This window comes from Poromitra crassiceps (genome assembly GCF_964638095.1).
Source record: "Poromitra crassiceps genome assembly, chromosome: 22".
Classification (NCBI taxonomy): Eukaryota; Metazoa; Chordata; class Actinopteri; order Beryciformes; family Melamphaidae; genus Poromitra; species Poromitra crassiceps.
In genome coordinates, this window is record NC_139647.1 from 15,091,784 (window position 1) to 15,107,106 (window position 15,323).

The 15,323-nt window shown below is 45.2% G+C and overlaps 1 protein-coding gene across 1 annotated transcript; it reads right to left on the reverse strand.

The window, feature by feature from the left end:
• Positions 1–676: 676 nt before the first annotated feature.
• Positions 677–14,475, reverse strand: LOC310796540 (transmembrane protein 26-like; the record flags this gene model as incomplete). The annotated part of the gene is made up of 6 exons (XM_083658745.1): positions 677–1,294; positions 10,288–10,367; positions 10,919–11,127; positions 11,781–11,870; positions 13,364–13,460; positions 14,285–14,475. The coding sequence occupies 6 exons, from the start codon at positions 14,473–14,475 to the stop codon at positions 981–983; spliced, it is 981 nt and encodes a 326-aa protein (XP_083514871.1). The 3' UTR covers positions 677–980.
• Positions 14,476–15,323: the final 848 nt, after the last annotated feature.

Below are 15,323 nucleotides of genomic sequence, written 5' to 3' on the forward strand. Positions count from 1 at the left end.
AGGTGGAGCATGAAAACGGTTTGGATGCTGGGCATCCAAATGGGGAATTGCCCTGTGATGCCCTGAGATCCCTAAGGCCACCTTGGCAGTGCCCTGCTACCAGTCTGCTACTGTCACTTTAAAAGCACCAGTGGTCTCAGTTTAATGTAGGCTGCCCTATGCAAAGGATGTGTACAGTAATATAATCATTTCAACACACATTTCAGAAAAATTAATGTCAATAGAGGAATGGCCTTTGTGCCCTGGCGCCTGGTAAACCAGCCAGTCACGTGACTGGCTGGTTTACCAGGCTAACATGCCAGTAGCCTGGAAACCAGCCAGCCACGTGATTGGCTGGTTTACCAGGCTAACATGCCAGTAGCCTGGTAAACCAGCCAGTCACGTGACTGGCTGGTTTACCAGGCTAACATGCCAGTAGCCTGGTAAACCAGCCAGTCACGTGATTGGCTGGTTTACCAGGCTAACATGCCAGTAGCCTGGAAACCAGCCAGTCACGTGACCGGCTGGTTTACCAGGCTAACATGCCAGTAGCCTGGTAAACCAGCCAGTCATGTGACCGGCTGGTTTACCAGGCTACTGGCATGTGCCCTTGTGCCACTTTTTTTTTTTGCAATGCTGAAGACCAGATGGCCTTGCCCCTAAAATAAGGGAATTCGCCCCCTGCTGGGCAGTCAACTGTGGAATGTGAACAGGGCAACTTCCTCCCTTTAGCAGTATAAGAAAATGTTTCCTCAGCATTTTCTGCTTTCAGCGGTGTTGATTATTCACATGATGAATTTGATGACACTTGTATTCACAGACTTAACGACGTCGCTGAGACTTAACGATGCTACAGGCTTACCGCTGACAGCAGAGAACAAAGCAAACATTTCCTTCTTCTCCTGCTATGAGTGCTGTTCCGAACAAACAAACAGAACTTTGGCTGTGTGCTCAGCCCATCTCGCCCGGTCCCCCTTCTACTCTGATCCCAAGCGTCCTGTTCATGGCGTACCTTCACCACCACCTTCACCAGGCCTACTACTTCTGGCCAGCCTGAAGTCCTGGCATAAAACCACCAGCCTGTACAAGTTCAGTATGACCACCAGGAAGTTCTTGATGGCGAAGAAGATCAGCATCTGGTGGAAGACATCAAAGTAGGTCATGACGGTGAGCCGCACGACCAGGAAAGGGCCGTCGTGGATGAAGAGGGCCTCGGCGACGGCCCACATGTCGGTGCTGTAGCGAGTCATTAAGGAGACCGTCCGGACTCCTCCCCCCTCGCCCTCGCCCTCGCCGTCCCGCTTGTTGTTCACCACTATTGGATAGGAAGAGACGAGATGAGAGAGGACGTTGGTGGCAGAAAATTGTATGAAATCTTTTTGTGTGGAATCCTTTAGTTTAGAACTCCAATTTAAAGCAATATTGCTCTTGGTTTTGAACATGGTGGTTAGTTATTCAGCACTTAGCCAACACGACTAGATGAACTTTATTATCCCCCAGGGGGAAATTACCTTTGCTGTACAACATACAGACACATCACCAGGGCTAACATAATACACAATAAATACATCACCAACAATGAATTCACTATAAATAAGTAGCACACAACATATTCAGTAGGCAGGAAATACCATGGATTATTGTGGGTTGGAGGATAAACTGGATAGCGACATGTTATTTGAAATGTTTTTTGCCAAGTACATTATATAACATGCCAGAAAGTGTTGTTGAGATTATAGGAAACTAGAAAGCGCTCGCTTCTCTAGGCTGCACGGGCGAGCATACGCAGCTCGGACTCTACGTGGCCTTGCCCGCAGCTCGGCCGCTGCGTGGCCTTGCCCGCAGCTCAGCCGCTTGCCCGCAGCTCGGCCGCTGCGTGGCCTTGCCCGCGGCTTGGCCGCTGCGTGGCGTCTGGGACTGGGACACAAATTGAAACAAACAAACAAACAAACAGAGCCCACTTACTCCCTTTTAAATATGATGATGATGATGATGATGATGATGATGATGATGATGATGATGATGATGATGAGGAGGAGGAGGATTTTTAACTGATTGTTTATGGACTTTTAGAAATAAAATATGCTTGGATAACACATAGAACTAAGGTATTTCACAACATTTGATTTAAAAAAAATGACCTAGAAAAGATCAAAAATGTCCCTGAAAGATATTTCACAAGGGCAAGCCCGTGATAAGATAAAAAAAAGTTGATACAAACCTGATTCATCAACGGCCCAGAGACAAACACACACACACACACACACACACACACACACACACACACACACACACACACACACACACACACACACACACACACACACACACACACACACAAAGGTTTGCTGTGTGCCTTCTTCCTAGCTGGGCCTGCTGTTTCAACACAGTAGAACCTGTTTATTCCTACTTTTCCCACGCTCTGTGTGTGTTGTGAAGTGTGCGAAAGTGAAACTACACAAAAACAGAATCATGCGATAACCTGCCCAAGTTATTTTAAATTTCATGACCCAGAAACCATGAAACCCATTCAAAACCCATTTTGAAAATGTCTTCTTCTCGACTCACTGGCCCCCCTTATAACCCGGACTGTTTCCTTCACTCACCCCGCTCCCTGGTTCTCCACTGAACTTCGCTCCATGAAGGCTGCCGGCCGCCGTCTCGAGCGGCTCTCCAAAAGAACCGGCCTCACCGTCCACCGTGAGGCCTATAAAGACCATGTGACTGCCTACAAAACTGCTCTCTCCCGGACCAAGACCCACTACTACTCTACTCTCATTTCTAACCAGCAAAACCACCCCAGGATGCTGTTCTCCACCATTCACCGGCTTCTCAGTCCCCTCTCTGCCACTCACCCCTCAGGCTCCTCCAACCTCTGCTCTAAGTTCCTGGACTTCTTCCAGGCTAAAGTTGATTCTATCCACCAGCAACTCCAGGCTTCCCCTTCACCACTTGCATCCCAACCCCATGATGCCCCTCCCGCCACTGTATGCCTTCCTCATTGCCGCCTCTCCTCCTTTTCCCCTGTTGATGCCCCTCACGTTGCCAAACTGGTCTCCAAGGCCAAGGCCTCCACCTGCTCTCTCGACCCCATACCTTCTGCCCTGGTCAAGGCAGCCCTTCCAACTCTCTGCCCCACAGGCCCGTAGCTACCATTGAGGACACCGAGGTCATGACCTCGGTATTTTCCACACACAAAAAAAAATTGAAAAAAAAATGAAAAAAAAATGAAAAATAGCCCCGGTCCCCAGATCTATTAATCTGTCATTGATGTTTTAATGCGACAGTTGATCAGAAATGCAACAATTTGCTTCCTCTCTGTGTGCTATAGAAGAGAGATAACTCACAACATTCAGATTTTGCATTGAGGCTAGATTGGGGCTAGACTTTGGGGACAGTTCTATTGAAGTGAATGGGTAAGTAACTCCCCTGTAAGTGATGTTTGTGTAGATGGGCCATTGTATTTAATTGAGCAGTATTCTGCCATGTGACCTGTATGCAGAATATAAATTATATCATATGGGGAGACATTTATTTTTTGTATCATTTTAAAGCAACAGCACAGTAAAGAGGATATTAATCTAACATGATGTATGTAGTTCTTTATAGATCTAGCCTCTTCATTTTGCTCTCAAAGTGCACCAGATTGAAGCATTTTACTTTCAAATGGATAAAATTTCCTATCCGGGGGGCCATAGCCCCCCCTGGGCCCCCCACGCCGCGCTGAAATTACCTCTGTATTTCTCAAACCCTGGCTACGGGCCTGCTGCCCCATCATGACTGACATCATCAACTGCTCTCTTCAATCTGGTACAGTTCCCTCCAGTTTCAAAACAGCCTCAGTCACACCCATCCTCAAAAAGCCAGCCCTGGACCCCGACGACTTCAACAACTACCGCCCGATCTCCAACCTTCCTTTCCTTAGCAAAATCCTGGAAAGAGCAGTTGCCGCCCAACTCCACCAGCACATGTCCAACCATGAGCTCTATGAGCCCTTTCAATCTGGTTTCAGAATCCACCACAGCACAGAGACTGCTCTCATTAAAATCACAAACGACCTCCTCACTGCTGCTGACTCTGGCCACATCACCATTCTCATCCTCCTGGACCTCTCCGCAGCCTTCGATACAGTCTCTCACACCATTCTCCTCAACCGCCTTTCCAACCACCTGGGCCTCACCGGCACGGCCCTCGCCTGGTTCTCCTCCTACCTCTCCAACCGGCAACAGTTTGTCACAATAAATGAACACACCTCCACCCCTGCCCCAGTACACCACGGCGTGCCTCAAGGCTCCGTGCTTGGACCTCCCCTCTTCACCACCTACATGCTCCCCCTCGGCCAGATCATCCGCCACCATGGTCTAAACTTTCACTGCTATGCTGATGACACGCAGCTATACATCTCCACAAAACCATCCACCCACCTCCCCCCCAGGCCCTTGTCAACTGCCTCCGTGATATCAAATCCTGGATGTCATCTAATCTCCTCAAACTCAACAGTAAAAAGACCGAGCTCATGGTTGTGGCACCGGCGGCACTGCTCAGGAAGGTTGGAGATCTCCTCCTCGATGTAGACGGCTGCTCCATCTCACCATCCACTGAAGTCCGCAACCTGGGCGTCATCCCCGACTCCACTCTCTCCTTCCACTCCCACATCAAAACCATCACCAAATCTGCCTTCTACCACCTCAGAAACATCTCCCGACTCCGGCCATCACTCTCTGATTCCGTTGCTGAAACCCTCATATACGCCTTCATCACCTCCCGCCTGGACTACTGTAACAGAGTCCTGTTCGGGGTTCCCAACAAAACCCTGGACAGGCTCCAATATGTACAAAACTCAGCTGCCAGGGTTCTGACCCGCCAGGGTTCTGCCAGGGTTCACGCCCTCGCCCCCCAGTACCTGTCTGACCTCCTGCAACCCTACACCCCGTCCCGGAACCTGAGGTCCTCCAACCCGGGTCTCCTCTTCATACCCCACTCCCACCTGTGGACCTTTGGGGCCAGAGCCTTCAGCGTGGCGGCCCCCACCCTTTGGAACTCTCTCCCAGCCGAAATCCGCAACACCCCATCACTGGCTACCTTCAAAACTCTACTCAAAACTCATCTGTTCAACACAGCCTTCGGCAGCTAGTCCCTTTCTGTTCTTTGTTGTTCTTTGTTGTCATCTATGTGTGTCCGTCATCTTTTGTGCTCTGTGAAGCGGCCTTGGGTTCCTTGAAAGGCGCTATATAAATCCAAGCTATTATTATTATTGTTATTATTACATAGTATAACAACATGACAGTTTTTTATAACATGACAGTTTTGAGCCCGTGACATTCAGAGGATGTTGCATCATCCTACATGTGTAGTGGGGGACAAGAAAAGGCGAGAGAAAACGAGATCATTCTGCCCAAACAAATGTTCACTGCCTGGCTTCCAAAGCCACAAATGTGAAATCTCCCAGCATGCATTGGGCTAATCCATTTCGCTAATAAATAGCAACCAAATGCGCCGAAATAGATAGAAAGGTAGATCTAAATAATGTGTAATGTTAACGCAAGTTGCAATTGTAGAACATTTCAATATTGAACAAAATAAAACATTGAAATGAAAACACAACCCTATGTGAAACATATATGTCATATTGGGGCTATATATATCCCTTGCAGATTTAATGTGATTTAGATGAGTGACAGTGTAACGCGGTTCTACTGTCATGTCCTGCTGTGATGTCCGCTCCAATAAATTGGCCTTACTTCACATTTAATTTTTACAATAAAAACACATTTATGCAATGACTTTACATAATGTAGTCTATATTTATGTGCATCATCCTACCTGTGCAGCAGGGGAGAAGAAAAGGTAGCAAAACGATATCATTTTGGACAAACTTTCACCAATCTAATCTCATCATAGGGATATATAGGCTATATTTTTCTAGCTGATGTGTTTAGAACATTCTTTTCACTTTGATCTTGCTATAGTGTAGTGTATTTACATGCTTGCAGTATTTAAACTGCAGTTAGATTGGTTTGAGAATAATATGGAATAATAGCCTATATATGGAGACAGACAGAGGGGATAAAAGGGAGGGGGGGAGATCAGAGCCCTTGGCTTTTCTGAAGCCGGACTGGATCGCTCCGTGGAATTGGAGCTGAAAAGTGAAGCATGTGATTCGTTCACTGCACTTCTCCAATGAGCAGATAGTGCATAATTTTACGCTTAAAAGGCGTGGTTATAATGCTTAAGGCCGCGTGTAGCGCCGACACCAAGATATCGATTGCGCTGGTCCACACCCACTAATCTGGGCTGCGCCTGGCACTAAGCGCAGTTTATAGGCCGATGCAACGATAGAGCCCATACAGTATAGTATACTCTAAGTATTGTTGAGTCAGTCCAGCATTTCGAGGTCACATATCACTTTAGACATAATTGCTCTGTCTCTGTCTCTCTCTTTCACTCTCACTCTCACTCACACACACACACACACACACACACACACACACACACACACACACACACACACACACACACACACAAACAATGTCCATTTGTAAACTATGCATGGTTTTGGCTTGAATAATTGATCTAAGTGAGGTCATTAGTGAGGGAGGCACTGGAGAGGTTGTCTGCTCATAAACTGTTGATGTAGCTTAATGGATGAGATTGGAAGTGAGTGTTTGAGCAGGTCCTTTAAGCGCTCTTCCTGTCGGAGGTTTATTTGTTGTGATACATCTGGGCTTCAAACTGTTGGACTGAATAAATGCGTCGCTGTTGTCTTTGGTGAAATTGTTGCGGTTTAAGTGTTTCCCCTAGAAACATTTTCAGAAGTGTGATGCCGCCCAGTCGGATTTGAGTGACTTTTTCGACCCTCTGGAAATGCCCAAACTTAGTAATGATGCCAGAAAGGACTTAGACTCTGATTTTACATTGGAGGAAATAACATCTGCTATTAAGTCATTCCCATCAGGCAAAGCAGCTGGCCCGGATGGATTTGGCGCTGAATTTTACAAGAAATTTTGCAACATTCTCGCTCCACTCCTCCTCAGAATGGCATCTAACTCGGTGAAGGACAAAATCTTGCCTAAAACATTGTATGAAGCTAACATCTGCCTCATCTTAAAAAAGGGGAAGGACGAAGCCGATCCGGCTAGCTACAGACCCATAGCGCTTCAAAATTTTGACAGAAAAGTAATCACTAAAATGCTGGCGACCCGGTTAAATAGACATTTGTCATCTATTATTCATCCTGACCAGACAGGGTTTATCCCGAGTAGGTTTTCTTTCTCCAATGTCAGACGTCTCCTTAACACCATATACGCGGATCACAGTAAGACCAGTGGTGCTGCGATTTTGTCACTTGATGCACAAAAGGCGTTTGATCAGGTTGAGTGGCCGTATATGTTTGAGTCACTGCACAGATTCGGGTTCGGTAATTCATTCATATCCTGGGTAAAGCTTATATATGCGAGTCCGGCATGCTCAGTTATAACAAATGGCGACAAGTCAACCAGGTTTCCACTATTTCGTTCGGTCCAGCAGGGTTGCCCTCTTTCGCCGGCCCTCTTCGCCGTCGCGCTTGAGCCCCTTGCCTTAAAAATACGTAGTCACGCAAGCCTTGCAGGCCTTGAGGTCGGAGGTGTCGAGACGCGTATCAGTTTGTATGCCGACGACGTAATAATATACCTGCATAATTCAGAAAAATCTATCCCCCCTCTCCTAGAACTAATCACTTCCTTCGGTAAGCTGTCTGGATACACAATTAATTGGACAAAAAGTGACTTTATGCCTCTCTCTGATCTCTTTACTCCTGGGTTCCTGGAGAGTCTCCCATTCAAATTAGCAAAGGGCCACCTCACATATCTTGGCTTGACCATACCCAGAGATCCTAAGCTAATATATAAGTTGAATTTTAGGGATTTTGTTTCAAAACTTAAACAATGTATAGAAAGCTGGAAAATCCTCCCTTTATCCATGATTGGTCGTATAAACTCAATTAAGATGGTTTCACTTCCCAGGTTCCTTTATTTGTGTCAAAGCCTCCCCATTTTTCTTACATCGGCTTTCTTCAAAGAGCTGGACTCCATAATTTTGTCCTATATTTGGAATTATAAGAACCATAGAATTTCTAAAGTTCATCTGCAAAAACCTAAGTCTGCAGGGGGGCTGGCCTTACCAGTGTTTAAGCACTATTACTGGGCTGCCAATGTTAGGGCTCTGATGTTTTGGCGACAAGGAACTCCTGGCAATTTAACTCCCGGGGCCCCTCTGTGGCTAAAAATGGAGGCTGGCTCTATCGCCAGGTCCTCATTGCCAGCCATGTTGTTTTCTAAGCTAGAGGAGCCTGGGACTTTGAAAGGTTTGAGTTTTGTTGTGAAAAACTCTGTCAGAATTCTGAATCAGGTTAAGAAAGTTTTGAATGTACCAGATGTTTCTGTTCACACACCAATCTGTTTTAATCATTCTTTTTTGCCCTCATGGTCAGATAGAATTTGCCATGCCTGGAGTGAAAAGGGGCTGGTCTCCATCAGTGACCTGTATATTGATGGCCAATTTGCATCCTTTGATCTTCTGAAGAGAGCATTTGAGTTGCCCCAAACACATCTTTATAGATATATACAAGCTAGACATTATGTCCGATCCAAGATTCGCAATTTTGAAGTTCTCCCAGATTAACATGTTTTTTTTGAGGTTTTGTTAAGCCCTCCCAACTCCAGGCATCTTATTTCTAGGTTTGTGTGTTTGTTCGCCGATTGCATTAAGGCCCCCACTGAGAGGATCAAAGAGGCGTGGCAGGAGGAACTTGGTGTGGATCTGTCTGAAATCATATGGGACAGGAGTCTGTCTGTGGTCCAGCTCTGCTCAGTTAATAGTAGACATCAACTTATCCAATTTAAAGTTGCTCACCGTCTTCATTACTCCAAGCATAGGCTACACAAGATATATCCTTCGGTCTCACCACTATGTGATAGGTGTCGGGTGTCGGAGGGCACACTGTCCCATGCTTTTTGGTTTTGCCCTTCAATATCAGGATTCTGGGCCAAGATATTTGACTGGTACTCTAAGGCCTACAAAATAGCCCTCCAACTGGAGGCGGAGCTCGCCATCTTCGGCTGCTCGGAGTCCTCTTTGCTCCTCCCAACGGCCGTCCAGCAATCTCTGACACAGGGAATGACAGTTGCCAAGAAACTAATTTTGAAGGAATGGAAGTCCTCCTCCCCACCTTCTTTTCAGCTGTGGCTGACAGACATGATCTCAGTTATACGTATGGAGAGACTTAGGTTCCAGAGGTCAAATTCCTTAAAGACATTTTTCGTTATTTGGGACCCGTTCTTGACCTATTTTGATCAGGCTAAAAGTGGTATTTGAGTTTCTTTTGGATCCTTTACACAGTATATATATATAGATATATATTTTTTTTTATTGTTTTGTAAGCACATTTTGACATTTTGTAGCATTGTAATGTTGAATGTATGTATATATGTTTTTTCTTTTCTTTTCTTTTTTCCTGTTCTTGTTTTGTTTTCTTTATGTTCTGAAAAAGTAAAATAAAATATATATATAAAAAAAAAAAAAACATTTTCAGGCCTGGAGGGATTTCGAAACGTACCCCGACCGCAACGGTGGGGGCCCTCGCTGGCGACGCTAAATGTTAGCAATGGCATCTCAAGTATCATCATACGATTATGGGATGCGATGCGAACAGTTGTATTATGGGATGTGCGTTTCCCAGGCAACGACACACGTTGACACGTTTTGGATTTTTTTTTTTTTTTTTTTTTTTCTCTGGCCTGGCAGGGTGTCACACACATGTTGGCCTGGTGGGCAGAATGGTACGGGAAGCACTGGGTTTCTTTGTGCCTTAGGCAGCGAAAGCTGATTCTTTGGGTTAATAATTTGACAAAAGCAAGAAGTGCTATCAGCTCATCTGCTTTCCATCGTTTACTTAAAGCTTTGGCCTGGATGCTGCTGACTTTGCTCATGTTTTTGCCAATTTCTAAACAGACTGTTTGGATTGTCCCAGATTGGGTAAACGCTATGTACAACAACACATGGCTGTAATTGCTGGGGGACCAAAGTTATTGGTTTAGTCACTTTAGTGGGATCATGACAGAGAGCACACGCACACACACACATACACACACGCACATGCGCACACACGCACACACATACACACACACACACACACACACGCACACACACACACACACACACACACACACACACATACATACACACGCGCGCGCACACACACACACACACACACACACACACACACACACACACACACACACACACACACACACACACACACATACTGACCGGCCAGATGCAGGGGGAACTGTAACATGCTCCAGGTCCATACAGCTAAGATGATGTAGACCAGCTGAGGACTGTTCTCTCTGGAAAAGAGATGTGGAAAACAGAGTGAGATTCAGAGTCCACATCATGTCAACACATCATTAGCAATACTATAGGATTTGAGGCAGCAGGGCCGCTGCTAGGTTTCCTGGTGCCCGTGTCACTAAAAGCATACTAACACACTATACGGGGCGGCTGTAGCTCAGGAGGTAGAGCGGGTCGTCCACTAATCACTTTGGATAAAAGAGGTCGGTGGTTCGATTCCCGCCTGCTCCAGTCTGCATGTCGAAGTGTCCTTGGGCAAAATACTGAACCCCAAATTGCTCCTGATGGTGTGCCAGAACCCTGCGTGGCAGCCTGCCGCCATCGGTGTATGAATGGGTGAATGTACCTACTGATTGTAAAGCACTTTGGATAAAAGCGCTATATAAATGCAGGCCATTTGCTATAGCTGTAAGTCAATGCACCTGTCACTAAAAGCATACTAATACACTATAGCTGTAAGTCAATGCACCTGTCACTAAAAGCATACTAATACACTATAGCTGTAGAAGCGAAATTCTAAAATTAAGCAACATCATCAATCACCCACTTGACATCCGACAGCGTCTCGCTAGTGAATTCCAGGATGTCCGCTGCCGTGCCGACGAAAATGAGGAGGAGCTGAGACAGCTCGTCTCGGGTGACCCCGCCTCCTAAGGGGAGGAGCCACTTCCCCACGATGAGGAGGATGAGCAGGATTTGATGGAGAGCCAGGATCCAGTCGTTGGGACAGACCTTCGTCAACAGCTGGTCAAGATTCTGGAGGAAGAAGAGAATGAACTGCTATTTTGCATTTCATAGGTTTAACTCACACAATGTTTGTTAAAACATGCATCACAATGAAACAAACAGAAGAAGAAGAAGAAGAAGAAGAAGAAGAAGAAGAAGAAGAAGAAGAAGAAGAAGAAGAGGAAGAAGAAGAAGAGCAGTAAATGATAGAGGCGCCATTCTCCATATTAGAAGTCGGTGAACCATCATAGTGATTTAAAAGCTGTTATATTAAGATTAAAAGTTACATATTGGGACTTTAAACTCACAATGAATGAAAGTGACACATACTGGCTGCATTTTTGCAGCCAGATGTGAGATGTTTCATCAGGAACATATGACTTGATGACATTGTGCCTAGTTTCACTACCCACGGCACGTACCCAGACACTTCCATGGCATCAGACACAAACTGATGACTCAGGAATCCGTCGAATCTGATGCCATGCATGGCTTCCAAGAAGTTAGACTATTAATAATATCCTGTTGCGTCATTGTCTTGACTCGTTTATTTTGGTCATTTATATATAAAAAATAAGTAAGATGGGATTTTTTCTTTTCTTTTACGACTCATTTAGGAGTTATGATTGTATCATGAGGTGCTTGTCTTAATCTCTGTTAAGTTTTCAGTCTGTCAGTCTTACCTTCAGGTAGTTGTGGCGGGTGAGGTTTCCCAGTGTCTCGTTCAGCGTTATCACTCCACGCACGTTCTCCCAAGAGTCGAGTTTCTTGCACTGAAACGAGGAAAAGATATGTGCGATATCAGCACGGCTTCATGGATTTCAAAGATTTCCTGTGATTTTGACCTTGCTTAAGCCTTTAAAGGGACAGCTCACCCTAAGATCCAAAATCCATTATGTAAAAGGAGTCTCTTGCTCGTCAGCCCCTCCGCAGTGGGAGGTCGGTGCTCTCAGAACAGGATGGTATAATAAATGGTAAATGGCCTGCATTTATATAGTGCTTTTATCCAAAGCGCTTTACAATCAGTAGGTAGTCTACATTCACCCATTCATACACCGATGGCGGCAGGCTGCCACGCAGGGTGCCTGCAGGGTGCCTACACACCATCGGGAGCAAGGAGGGTTAAGTGTCTTGCCCAAGGACACAACGACGGCAGCTGGGAGGGAGCGGGGATCGAACCGCCAACCCTTGCGTCATTGGCCGACCCGCTCTACCTCCTGAGCTAAAGCCGCCCCTAATAAAGAAAGGAAGATCCTGGAGCACTCAATTGACTGGAAAAGATTTGAATAAGGTGCAGTCAGTGACTAACGGACAGCGTCTTCATCAGAGTCAAACAACTCTGATGAAGACGCTGTGCATCGAAACGTTAGTCACTGCACCTTATTCAAATCACTTTCCAGTGAATTGAGTGCTCCAGGATCTTCCTTTCTTTATCGAAAATACATATTTTTCCTCTCACCTGTAGTGCTATTTATCCATCTACTGTATATCGTTTTGTGTTGGTTGCCTGAGTTTTGGAGATATCGGCCGCAGAGTTTCTGCCTTCTCTCCAATACAATGGAACTGGATGGCACTTGGCTTGTGGTGCTCAAAGGTTCAAAGAAATAAATTTGATAAACTCAACAGCAATGTCTCTTCCCAGAAATCATGACCATGTTACTCAAGATAATCCACAGACCTTGTTGTGAGCAGTTTCATGGAGGGACTATTTTCTTTTGACCGAACTACACCCGCTAGCTGCTAGCTAGTTCCTGCATGAGACCGCAAAAGAAAATAGTTCCTACATGAAACTGCTGACAACAAAGTCTGTGCATTATCTTGAGTAACTGGGTCATGATTTCTGGTGATGATGCTGTTGAGTTTTTCAAATGTATTTTATGGTGCTTTGAGCACCACAAGCCGAGTGCCATCCAGTTCCATTGTATTCAAGAGAAGGCAGACATCTCTGCGGCCGATATCTCCAAAACTCAGGCAACTATCCCAAAACGATATAGATGGATAAATAGCACTACAGGTGAGAGGACAAATACTGTAAGTATTTTGGATTTTAGGGTGAGCTGTCCCTTTAAAGGCTTCAAATGACATTTAGTGGGGCAAATGTTTGAGGAATGAATGAATGAATAATATAGGCTACTGTAGCTAAGAGAAGTACAAAGAGTTTTGCAACGCCCCACCCACCCTCATCTGTTATCATTAAATCACTTGCTTTCTTGCACATTTCAGCAGTTCTGCACTGACTAAGTGTTTTTTTTCTGGTCTTAAGAACCTGAGGGTTGCTGGCTTTGTTCTGCTGGTGGTGGAGCTCCAGGATCCAGATGGAGGGAATGATACTGATGAGGAACAGGAGGATAGTTGGGGAAAACCTGGAAGACAGTCAGTCGCACTTTATCAAGAAGAAGCCAGGAAAAGATTGATGTGAAATTGAAGCTTGCACTTAAAAAAGACACAGAGGCTAAAATATGACTTCACAGATGACGTTCATATAACACTTGACAGGTTGGATAATAAACATTCAAATTGAGTTGTTCTTATCACTTTGCATTAAATGTTCATGGCCAACTGAGCCCTTAGAGCACAGCAATGCACTAATGCATAGGCTATATCTAATCATCACAGTCTAAAATACAGCAGAGTATAAAAAGTGATGAGTGGGTAGGTGTTACTTCACTGCGTATTTACAATATTTCCTCTGTCATATCATATAGATTTGCATTGCATGTTAAACAACAAAAGCAGTTGGACTTTTTAATATAAATAATAATAATATAAATTGTGAGGGGGAAAAAATACACAAGACAAGAGAACACTTCAAACACACAACATAGTTTATTTTGGGCGCTGGGGAATGCGGTGGGGACAGATGGTTTGATAAGAGAAAGGTGTAGGCTACCACCCCATCCTATTCTGCCCCGGGACGTTTATTTGAACAATGGGACAAGCAGGATATGCTTGTCTAGGGAGGTGGGGGATGGGACAGCAGCAGGGGTACAGTAAAGGAGGAGGGGGGGGGGGGGGGGGGGCAGTATTTCTTTCGCTAAAGAAAATTGGTCCAAATTAAGCTGTCAACAATATAAATATATGACAATATCTTGAGTCATTTTGATGCATCTACCAGCATAGCAATATCGGTAAATTACAACAATGCCTACTAACACTTTTAGATTCATGCACGTTATTGTCACCTCACCATTTATAGTCTTTTCCTTTTCTCCTCTTCAAGGTGACGATCATCTCAACGACCAGCGGCAGAAAGAGGCAGGTCAGGAGCCAGTAGGTGTTGTCCTGCGTCACCCAGGTCACCCTCCACACTCCTATCAGAGAGACGAGGATGAAGAGCGCTCTGGTGACCACCGCGCTTATAAACTGCAGGAAAGCCATGATGCTTCAGAGGTTTGCTATTGTCGTGCATTCGCTCTGTAGCCGGCGGCTGCAGCAACGCTTCAGTCGCTGAAAAGAGACAACTATCATGCAGTTTTCGAACAAAGTCCCCAAAGTTTTAGGCCCCGCCTACTAGGAAGAGGGAGTGAGGGACTCGAGCAGTTTGCTGCTGGGAGTTCTTCAGACGACAGTGAAACTATTGTTGGCGATGCTGATTAACTCTTAGCCTATTCAACACATGTGACACATGAATCATGATCAAGAATGTCTCAAAGAGCTCGTTTAGTAGGCCTATTATGCACTGATTTATTACGGATGACATCACGAGTGCATCACGGACCCTTTACCTTAGACGCACAGCAGAGGGCAGTATTTCATCATCAAGTTTGGTATCTGAGTTCAAATACATTTCCCTCGAGTTGATCGGTTGTAAGGACTTCAGAGGTGTATCTTGGGGTAAAAAGGGGCGTGGCGAGAAAGAAAGAAAAGGCTATGGAAAAAGCATGAAAAAAATGTAGGTTATCTATATAGTGTGAAAATATCACAACCATAATGCCAATAAAATATTGATGTGACCACAGAATGATCATGCAGCCTTAAGTGATAACAGAGGATATTATCAAGTATATGTGTATGTTTTGAGCAAAGACAATTGTCTATCATTATGGGATATAGACAATAAAGTTTTTTGAATGTTGAATGTTGAATCTAATGGGATGAGAATCAGTGGCGGCCGGCCACTAGAGGGCGCCTCACCTACCTATAGAGGTAGGTGAGGGAATATGATGTGGGGTGGGAAAGGACAAGTAGCTTCAAGTTACTTCATATCTCTCTCTCCCTCTCGCTCG